This window comes from Mustela nigripes, unplaced genomic scaffold (assembly GCF_022355385.1).
Source record: "Mustela nigripes isolate SB6536 unplaced genomic scaffold, MUSNIG.SB6536 HiC_scaffold_487, whole genome shotgun sequence".
Classification (NCBI taxonomy): Eukaryota; Metazoa; Chordata; class Mammalia; order Carnivora; family Mustelidae; genus Mustela; species Mustela nigripes.
Genome location: NW_026739894.1, coordinates 1,113 through 11,729, shown reverse-complemented (window position 1 = coordinate 11,729; position 10,617 = coordinate 1,113). Strand labels below are relative to the sequence as shown.

Here is a 10,617-nt window from a genome sequence, read left to right as displayed (position 1 = left end):
CAAATAAATAAATAAAATCTTTAAAAAAAAAAAAAGAATTATAGAAAGAGTAATACTCTTCAGATTGAATTTGGAGTAGTTATGTTTTCTGTAGACAAATACATTGGGAATTTTTGGAAATCTGCTTTAACAAATTTGGGGATGTTTAAGTTCTAATCATCTTGCTGAAATCTAGAGAGTAGTCATTAGTTCATTCCACGAAATCTGTGCTGAGGATCAGATGCTCTCTTAGGCACTGGAGAAACTGTGCTTACAAGACAGATGCTATCCCTGCTCTCTAAGATTAGATTCTTTGTAGTAGAGGAAGAGGGTAGCAAATGAGAAACATAAGAAAGTTGCTATATGGAGAATTGAAATACAGTGATGTGGTAAATACTGTATTGTCTGAATTGAAATACAGTGATGTGGTAAATACTGTATGTGTCTGTATTGTCTGAGAAGTCCTCTCTGAAGAGTGGTATCTACGCTGCGATCTAAAATGGCAAGAAGCCAGCCATACAAAGAGCAGAAAAGAGCATTCCAGAAACCAGAAATAGTGTAGATACCAGAGGGCAGGAACAATTATGGTGTGCTCCCTAACCCTGCAAGCCACCGTGAGCATTGTAAGCAAGCAGGAGGCCAGAAGGGGTCAGACCAGATGCAGATTTAGAGGGTTTGAATAGAGAGCGAGTGATACTGTTCCAGCTGTTTGTGGAGAACTGACAGGAGGGAGCAAGAGTGAATCTGGGAGACCAGTTGGCTATGAGAGTTGAAGCAAAAGAGTAAAGGATTTGGATAGCAGTGGTGGAAATCAACAGAAGGGGTTACACTTGTTTTACTATGGAGTTGTGATTTTAACATGAAACTGCCTGATTTTGAAGACTCCTAGCATTTTAGTTTAAAGCACTTTCATACTTCAGTATATAAAAGAAAATTTAAAAAGCACTTTTCAGCTCTTGGCTATGGAGAGTAAAAGATTAATTGTATCCATATTTGCAGACTAGGTTTTAACACATTCTTTCAAATAGTCTCAGTTGAATCCAGTCATTATTTAAGTTTGAGTTTGTTTTAGGAAATACCTCCTAAAAGAACATTCAGAGTCAAGTCTGAATACATGGATGGCCAGGCTTTAAAGTAACCATCCATAGAGTAATAGGTAATAGTCATGAATCTAATGAAGTGTGTGACTGATTTCCTTGGGCTTTTAACTAGCTGTAAAGAAAACTGAAAATTTTAAGAGCTTTATAAGTATTCTAAACAGCTGAAGTACAGCCTTTTGCTTGGTCTCCAAAGGTGACCACATAGAAAAATCACACTTAGTGATTTTGTATATATTTATGAAATCAGCTAAATTTTTTTGTCACATCTTATATGTTTCTCTTATACTGCTTAGGTTGCTGATTCTCATATTACGTGAATATTGATCTCTGCTGTCCCTCATTCCATCTTTGCTAACAAAAAGAAAAAATTACTATGTGAATTTACCTTTCCAAATCCTGTTGCTCTCCATCAGACCTCTTTTCAGAACCGACTCTGGGATCCTTGATAACTTAAAATATTTTACTACCATTCTGGCACTCAGCCCTTAGAAATGAGGAATTTAACATCTTTACTGAGTGATGATTCACACATCACACCATTCACCCATTGAAAGTATATGTTCAGTGGTTTGAATATATTCAGATTTGTGCAACCGTTACTACAGGGATTCCCTTAAAGAATTTTGCTATCTAAGCAGTATTTATTTTTCTAAACCATGAATGTGTGACGTCTTTCTCCTTATTTAGATACTACTATAAATGGAGCTTTTTCATCATTTTATTTTCAAACTGTTCATTGGTAATAAAACCGATAGAATCAATTGTAATAGATATAAAATTGATTTTTGTTTATTGATCTTGTATCCTACAACCTTGCTGAACTCATTTATTCTAATGTTAGTGAATTCCTTAGGATTTTCTGTATGCAGGATATACATTTACAAATAGAGGTAGTTTTATTCTTCCTAATCTGCATTTTTAAAATTTCTCTTTCCTACCACTTGCTCTGGCTAGATCCTCCTGTGCAGTTATGAACAGAAATGGCAAGAGTAAGACATCCTTGTCTTGTTCCTCCTCTTAAGGGAAGGTATTCAGTCTTACCATTAAGTATATTACCTGTGGACTTGTCATACATGCCATTTATCTCATTGAGGAAGATTTGTTCTATTTCTACCTCATTGAATACTTTTATCATGAGGAAGTGTTGGATTTGTCAAATGCTTTTTCTGAGTCTATTGAGATAATCATGTGGTCTTTGTCTTTACAAGGTTATTAATACGGTGTATTACATTGATTTTCATATTAAACTATTCCTACATTTCCAGGATAAATCCATTTTTTAGTAATACACAGTCCTTTCTATATGTTCCTGAATTCAGTTTGCTAATATTTTGTTAAGGATTTTTGCGTTTATATTCATAATGGAATATTGGTCTATAATTTTCTTTTTCTGTAATGTCTTCACCTGGTTTTGATGTCAGAAGAATTACCAGCCTCACAGAACATGTTAGGAAACGGTTTCATTCCTCTTGTATTTTTTTGGAAGAGTTTGTGAAGGATTGGTATTGGTTCTTCTTTAAATGTTTTAGAAAGGGGCGCCTGGGTGGTTCAGGTCATGATCCCATGGGATCCAGCCAGTGTTGGGCTCTCTGCTCAGCAGGGAGCCTCTTTCCCCTCCCTCTCTGCCTGCCTCTGCCTATTTGTGATCTCTCTCTCTCTCTCTGTCAAATAAATAGATAAAATCTCTAAAAAATAAAAGAAATGTTTTAGGAAGCATTTTTAAGATGGGGGGGCGGACAGAAGAAGAAGGAGAGAGAGAATCCCAAGTGAAGTCCATGCTTACCATTGAGCCTGGCATGGGGCTCCATCTTATGACTCCGAGATCATGACCTGAGCCAAAATCAAGAGTTGGATGCCACTCAGACACCCCTAGAAAATTTTAATTGTGGGTAGATTCAGATAGGAAATTGCTAGCCAAAGCCAAAATCCAAGGAAATTGCTCTAAAATGGACATTCTAAACAAGGCTATGAAAGAGAATGAAAAGTCTTTTTTCATTGCATCATTTGATGGTTATCTTACCTTCAAGCCTGAACCAACATAATAATAGCCTCTTAATGGTGAAGTGGAAGGAATCCCCTAAGGGTAAATCTGGAGTAGGTCAATCTTTGATGAAGTAGAGAAAAAGGAAAACAAAGGGAATATACCTTGTTCCTGGAAGTTTGTAATGTTGCTCAATTCTTGAGCTGCTTTCTCTCCAAATCTCTATATACTGAGGAACTTAGAATTGCTCCCTACTGTCCAGAAATGAACTCTGATCATTCTCCCCTTCTTCTTTCCCCACAGCTACACTTCGTTTAGACCCATTATCCCTATTAGTGGGCCTCTTGTGGTTCCGTAAGTTTCAGTTCAAACACAGTTATCTGGGCGCCTGGGTGGCTCAGTGGGTTAAGCCGCTGCCTTCGGCTCAGGTCATGATCTCAGGGTCCTGGGATCGAGTCCCGCATCGGGCTCTCTGCTCGGCAAGGAGCCTGCTTTCTCCCCTCTCTCTCTCTGCCTGCCTCTCTGCCTACTTGTGATCTGTGTCAAATAAATAAATAAAATCTTTAAAAAAAAAAAAAAAAAAAAAAAAAAAAAAAACAAACACAGTTATCTTTTATTAACACCATACTTCCTGATAATAAAAGCACTAGTAAAAGGAAATAAAGATGAGAAGACTAAAGTGCAAAGAGAATAAAATTAGAAGTTAGGTGAAACCACAAGCGGTAGAAACCTCAAAGCAGAAATTAGTCTTAACAAAGTAAGGTTTGACTTTGTGTCTGCCTTTTTCCCCCATGGGTCATTGTCTGTGCAATTCATTTTTTCCTTTTTCTTTTTTTTTTTTTTAATGACAGCACCATGCCAGCCTGTCCTCTAAGGCTCTGCCCTCATTCTTCTTGTCTGGAAGAAATCTTTCTGCCTCAATTTCACACAAGGCTTCAACCAAACCAGCAGGCCCAAATATTTTCTATCAGCAGTTTTCTGCTTAATGAACCCCAAACAGGTTTTCCTTTTAGTTAACAATCTTCTGTATTAACCTTTCAGTCAAAGAGGATAAAGACCAGACGAGGTCTTTGAAATAGTAGTTGGCTCCAGAGCTGGTACAGATGTCCCTTATCAATGGACAACTCGAGAAGGGTTTTTGGCTGACGTTTCCTCTTCTGTTTCCACGACGTCCTAACAAGTCAACAGGATCCTTATTCATGTTATTTGTCTGTCTTTCTCCTGAGCCTGTGCTTGCTGTAGAGCTTTCATTTTATTTTAGTTGTGAGTTGTTTCTTATGGATAACTGCTTTAGAAACTCTGTTTACCTCTTAGACTTTACATTAAATTATCTCTGTAATAGTCTCATGATACTTTGTCATTTCAGATCTTAATATCTTTTCATATTCATTGGATTCCTTACTGCTTGAAGATTCTAGAGCTGGATTTCTTTCTGGGTGGTTCATATAGGAGGTATTTCCAAATCCTGTTAGGCTTAAACTCAGAGTTCATATGTGACTCCTAGGCCATTGGGAAATATGATGGTGGGGTAATTATGGTCATTATTAAAATAGACTGTATATGTGAATATTGTAGAAAGTAAAATTAAAGGTAAATAGAAATGAATTTCAGTTTCACAGAGCAGATTAACATTAATACTGCAGCTAGTGACCATAGCCAGCCAATAACATGGTATTTCTGATACTATTATTCATGGTTTTTTTTTTTAACATTTTATTTATTTATTTGACAGAGATCACAAATAGGCAGAGAGGCAGGCAGAGAGAGGGGAGAAGCAAGCTCCCCGCTGGTGGAGAGCCGGATGCGGGGCTCAATGCCAGGACCCTGAGATCATGACCTGAGCTGAAAGCAGAGGCTTAACCCACTGAGCTACACAGGCGCCCCTTATTCATGATTTTAGAAATAATTTTGATGCTTTGCTTTTATTTTATTAACTGAGAATCTTGATACTCTTGAGAATTTTACACACAGACAAAAATGTAAATGTTGCTTTTGCTGACTCATTCCAAAGAAACTAAAGTCATGGTTAAACATTGGCCTCATAAAATCATTTCTTTAAAAATTAAGGAAAAATGCTTATTGCCATTACAACAGTGGAACAGGGCGCCTGGGTGGCTCAGTGGGTTAAGCTTCTGCCTTCGGCTCAGGTCATGATCCCAGAGTCCTGGGATCAAGCCCCACATTGAGCTCTCTGCTCAGCGGGGAGCCTGCTTCCACCTCTGTCTCTCTCTGCCTGCCTCTCTGCCTACTTGTGATCTCTCCCTGTCAAATAAACCAATAAAATCTTTAAAAAGATGAAAATTAAAAAAAAATAAAACAGTGAAACAGAAACAGCTTAGAAAATGGTTAGTAATAGAAACATAGCTTCTCCCTCGGAAATATAAGTTTTTCAAGAAAAAACAACTTTTTCATCTCCTTATACATCATTATGCTGTTACTTTATGTCTCTAATTATATTTTTTTATCACATGGCATCACCTCTCATTAGTCAACAAAAAGTCAATACCTGTTATTACTCAGCATTGTACTGGATATCAAAACAGATTTAATTTTTTTCCTGTATTATCCTTGCTACATTGAGTTTAGAAAATATAGAGATGAAACCAAATGAAAATATTAAAAGGTAACATTTGTAGAGCACTTAATGTAAAATCATGAACTCAAAAAAAAAAAAAAAAGAAAAAATCATGAACTCAGTGCTAAATTATTCCTAAAGACGAAGACTGTGTTCATAACTAAGTATCACACAGTAGAACCAAAGTGAGACACGAATCTGAGTAAAACAGTGTTCCTCCTCACCACCTGGAGCATATGGGGGGGGGGTGTAGCCCACAAATACTGATGAAGTACAAGATTTGGGTTGGAGATGGGAGTGGTCAGTACAGCCTTCAAATGGAGAACCAGGGTTTTGGTTTTCTTTGCCCGTGGTGGTTATTTTTCAGTGTGGGGAAAAAAATTTATTGTGGTAAGAATAAACATGAAACCCACTCTCAATAAAATTTTAATTATACAATACAGTATTGTTAACTGTAGGCACACTGTTGCACAGCGCATCTCTAGAACTTAATCATCTTGCACAACAAGCTTTCTTCCCTTTGAACAGCAGTTCTGTCTTCCCTTCCCCCCAGCCTTGTCAACCACCATTCTACTCTCTGTTCTTATTAGTTTCACCATTGTAGATACTGCAGTATTTGTCCTTCTGTGACTAGCTTATTTCATGTAGCCCAGTGTCCTCCAGGCTCATCATGTTGCTGCATATGGCAGGATTTCCTTCTTTTTTGAGGAAGAATAATATTCTATTGTATGTATACAGCACATTTTCTTTATTCATCTGTTGATGGGCATTTAAGTAGCTATTGTGAATTAGGCTGCCAGGAACATGGGAGGGCGTATATCTCTTTGAGATCATGATTGCTTATCAAAAAAGCCCCCAAGAGATAACAAGTGTTGGTGAGGAGGTAGAGAAATTGAAACTCGGTTATACATGTTGGTGGGAATGTAAAATGGTGGAGCCACTGTGGAAAACAGTACAGAAGTTCCTCAAAAATTAAAAAAGAGAACTGCCTAAGATCCAGCAGTTCCACTTCTTGGTGTTCACCCAAAGGAGGGCCTGGGTTTTGAATTGGAAAGTGGAGGGAACACAGAGCTTACTGAGAGTTAGAAAATACCACATAAAGAGTGATGCCAGGAAAAGAACTGCAGTAAGCCATACACTGGGAAACTGGGCATTGAGCGGCAGGAAGGACTCAGAACTTCAGTTCTGCTCTAAGCGGCTGATGGTTGTATTTTGTTTTTCCTTTGCTCAGATGAGAAATTTGATACTAGGTGTGAGATTTGCAAAATGTTATTAAGCAATTTCATAATTTCATACTGGCTGATTGGTAGTGGAAAGAAAAGAGAAACTGCTGACAGTGGTTAGTTTTTGGACAAAAGAATTAGGGGTCAGAAGAAAGGAGAAATTGCCCTTTTTGTTTTCTAACTTTCTATATAGTTTGAAAGTTTTTCTTTCCATTCCTATATGTAGTGTACTTGCATAATACCCAGTTTCACAGTGGCTTACCATTGTGAAGAAAAAAAGGAAAGGAAAACTTTTATTTACCTTATGCACTATTTATGCCTCTTGGCCGAGAGTCAGGGAATCTTTTTATTTTTATTTTTATTTTTTTTTAAAGATTTTATTTATTTGACAGAGAGAGATCACAAGTAGGCAGAGAGGCAGGCAGAGAGAGAGGCAGAAGCAGGCTTCCCACCAAGCAGGGAGCCCGTTGTGGGGCCTGATCCCAGGACCCTGAGATCATGACCTGAGGCAAAGACAGAGGCTTAACCCACTGAGCCACCCAGGCACCCCACAAGGAAGCTTTTTAATTGACACATTATTATGCATGTTTTTCTTTTACAGATACCCAGGAGTTCTTTCTGATGTCCAGGAGGAAAAAGGCATTAAGTACAAATTTGAAGTATATGAGAAGAACGATTAATGTGAAGGTGTTTTCTGGTTTATTTCAAGTTAGTTGTTTCCCCCTCCTCTCCAAACTATTATAGATTTTAATATTAGAAAAAAAAGACTTTTGTTGACTTTAGGTCAGTGGATAATTACCTCTAAGCAATGAAATTTTATTAATCTTACTTGGGCTATAGTTAAGACTAATCTTAACTAGACCATATCAGATACCATTTGTGAAACATTTCTGGCTATAACTGTATGTTGCCCATCAACAGCACCTTCCTAGGGTAGCATATCTACCAAGAGCCTAAGTGAGACAATCCCCTGATAGCATACATTGAAACCAGGACTTAGAAAGATAGGACTAGACAGATTGTCCAAAGGTCAGAAATGGATTATAAATAGAAGAGCTAGAACTCAGATATTAAAAGAAAATTAGATCAAAATAGGAACTTTGAATTCTCTATGCATATGACACTTCTGAAAAAAAGTTCTGTTCATTCAGAGAATCTGTAAGGTGAGAACTCTAGTATATTCCATAGGCATAGTAAAGAGGCAGGTAGGATACTACCTTTCTAAAGGTTAAAAGAGAAGGTCTGAGACCTCTAAAAACTCTGCAATCTTCAGTGAGATTCCCTGGCATGTTACAATGTTAGAAGAAGCTGGCCTATATAAAAAGAGATTTAGTAACAAGTACACGGCTAGAACTAGAAATTTAAAAGGTTAATGAATTGAAAATGGATAAAGCTAGAAACCAAAATTACAAAGATGGAAACTAAATTAAACTTCACTGAATTAAAAAATGAAAATTAAAACACATTTTACCTGTCATGTTAGCAAAGATGTGGATTGTTATGTATCCAAAGAAATAGCATTTTATGCCTTGTAAATTAATCCAACCTTTTAGAGTTTAAGTAGCAATATCAATTAAAATTCAAAATATTCTGCGTTTGGGCCCAGAGCTTCCACTTCTAGAAGTTAATCCTGAATAAAGAGATGGACCCAAGAATATTTGTTGCACCACTTTTTTAAAACTTGGAAATAGCCCAAATGACAAGAAAGAAGTAACTAACCAGTATGGCTACAAAATTTAATATTGTCTGTAGCAGTTAAAAGCAATGAGGTACTAACAGGAAAATGCCAAAGACTACTAAATAAAAGAAGCACATTGTGTATAGTACCTAAAATTTTTAATAAGTGTATGTAGTATGCATTGGAAAATATGTGCTGTAAACTGTCGAGAGTATCAGAGTTGGGTGTGTTATTTGACGCATTAGGTCTGCCTATTGTGATTAGATTTTTTTTTGGAAGCACTATGTGTTTGTTTTCATGCACAGTCACTTAATAATTGAGCCATTTATTTTCAAGGGTCACACAACATTCCAAAGACTGATTGCTAGGAAACCACCAGGCTGTCTCTGGTTTGTTCATCTTTCAAGACAAAAAATCAAGTCTTACTTTTTCCAGGTTGATTTATGAAACAGCACTGTAAAGTGATGATAATTTGAGACCAAAATGTAAATGGTATCACATACACATGTGTTTTAAATATTTAGGTTAGCCCATTTTGTTGCTGTGAGGTTGAAATTATGTAACATAACCCACGTCCTAACAGACAGTGTTTCTCGAAATGTCATCCCCATTATACCTGTATGAGGAATGGGTCCCAGAATCTGCAGTACAGGGGCACCTGAGTGGCTCAGTCAGTTGAGCATCGGACTCCTAATTTCGGCACAGGTCATGATCTCAGGATCCTGAGATCAAGCCCCAGGTCTGGCTCCACTCAACATAGAGCCTGCTTAAAATTCTCTCTTTCGCTCTCCTTCTGCCCCTCCCACTCCACTAAAAAAAAAAAAAGAAGAAGAAGAAGAATCTGTAGCGTAAACCAGCACCCCATATGATTCTGAAAACTACCCAACAATGTAAATCACCAGGTTATAGAGTGCTTCTGCCCTCTGAGGAAGAAAAAACCTGAACTGTTATTTCCTATACTAAGGCATCTAAGTAAAGCAAAATAGAAAAATGAGTGAATTGTAAGTCAACATGTATGGGATGGGAGAAAGTAAAATTGTAAAGATTAGACCTGTGCGTTGCTGATCTATTTTAAGAAGTAAAGATTTTCACTTAATTAAATATGTAATAAAAATACATATGAAAGTAATGTTAGCGACTCAAAAAGGTACATAGTAAACAAATGCAAGAACAGATGTCCTTTAACAAGATGCTTTTTTTATAGGTAGTAAACTAAAAACTGTACAGGAAATGACCTAATTAGGCACCATGACTTTGTGAGGGAAAAGTTGGCCAGCCAGCCACTGAAAAACATTCAGAAAAATGATTTCTGAAAGACTGAAACTTGTGATCAAGGATTTTCCAGTTGGGACAAAAAAGAAATATATAATTAAATGAGTCTGAGGATGGAATTAGAGATTCTAATGAAAAAGTATTGCTCACAAAAGGGATAGAGCCTCTGGCTAAACACAGAGGAAAAAAGACCTACAGTCTGTGTGATTGTGCTATTTCTGTGGCAAAGTGAGATTGTACTGCTGGCCATTTCTAATTATTTGCTCCTGACATTTCTGTTCCCCAGGAGACCTCAGATGGACCAGGAAGTTTTTCTGTCCATACACTGACATTTCTGTTGAATCTCTTTATTCTTGGAATAAAAAAGAGAACAAATCAGTTTGTGTGGTATTTCAAATAACTTTGCAGTCAGTAATCAAACTAGATGTGAAATTTACTATTGGATAACACATTTTAGGTGGTCTGTACTTCTTTGTCGCCAGGGCAATAGGACACACAAACCGTGAGGGAATAGAGGGTTAGTCTGCAAGAAGGAGAAGATTTAGTGATGCTGAAACTCAGGAAAAAGTGCAAAGAAGATTTCTACAGCACCTAAACAGCCAAAATCATTTGGGAAGGCATCCTGCATGAGACTGCCTTTTTCCAGCCCCTGGTCATAGCACCCTACAAATGGCCAACATTTTGTCTGCAGGGTGGTTTTTGATTGCCAGTCCTCTTTGATAGGTGAATTATCAAATCCTAAGCTCAGAAGTTTCCCCATAGCGTTTTATGACGAACTCTTTCAAGCACACAGAGAAGTTGAGAGAAAT

The 10,617-nt window shown here is 37.3% G+C and overlaps 1 protein-coding gene across 3 annotated transcripts in view; it reads left to right on the top strand.

The window, feature by feature from the left end:
* The window catches only part of LOC132008613 (dihydrofolate reductase), a 23,622-nt gene extending 13,436 nt beyond the window's left edge, over positions 1-10,186 (top strand). Inside the window, exons 6-7 of one of the 3 annotated variants that reach the window (XM_059387228.1) lie at positions 7,460-7,545; positions 10,095-10,186. In XM_059387228.1, the coding sequence (XP_059243211.1) occupies positions 7,460-7,538 (79 nt within the window). In that variant the 3' untranslated portion in view covers positions 7,539-7,545; positions 10,095-10,186. Of the gene's footprint in view, positions 1-7,459 lie in introns of all 3 variants that reach the window. The other 2 variants (XM_059387227.1, XM_059387226.1) reach the window with 2 other exon arrangements.
* Positions 10,187-10,617: the final 431 nt, after the last annotated feature.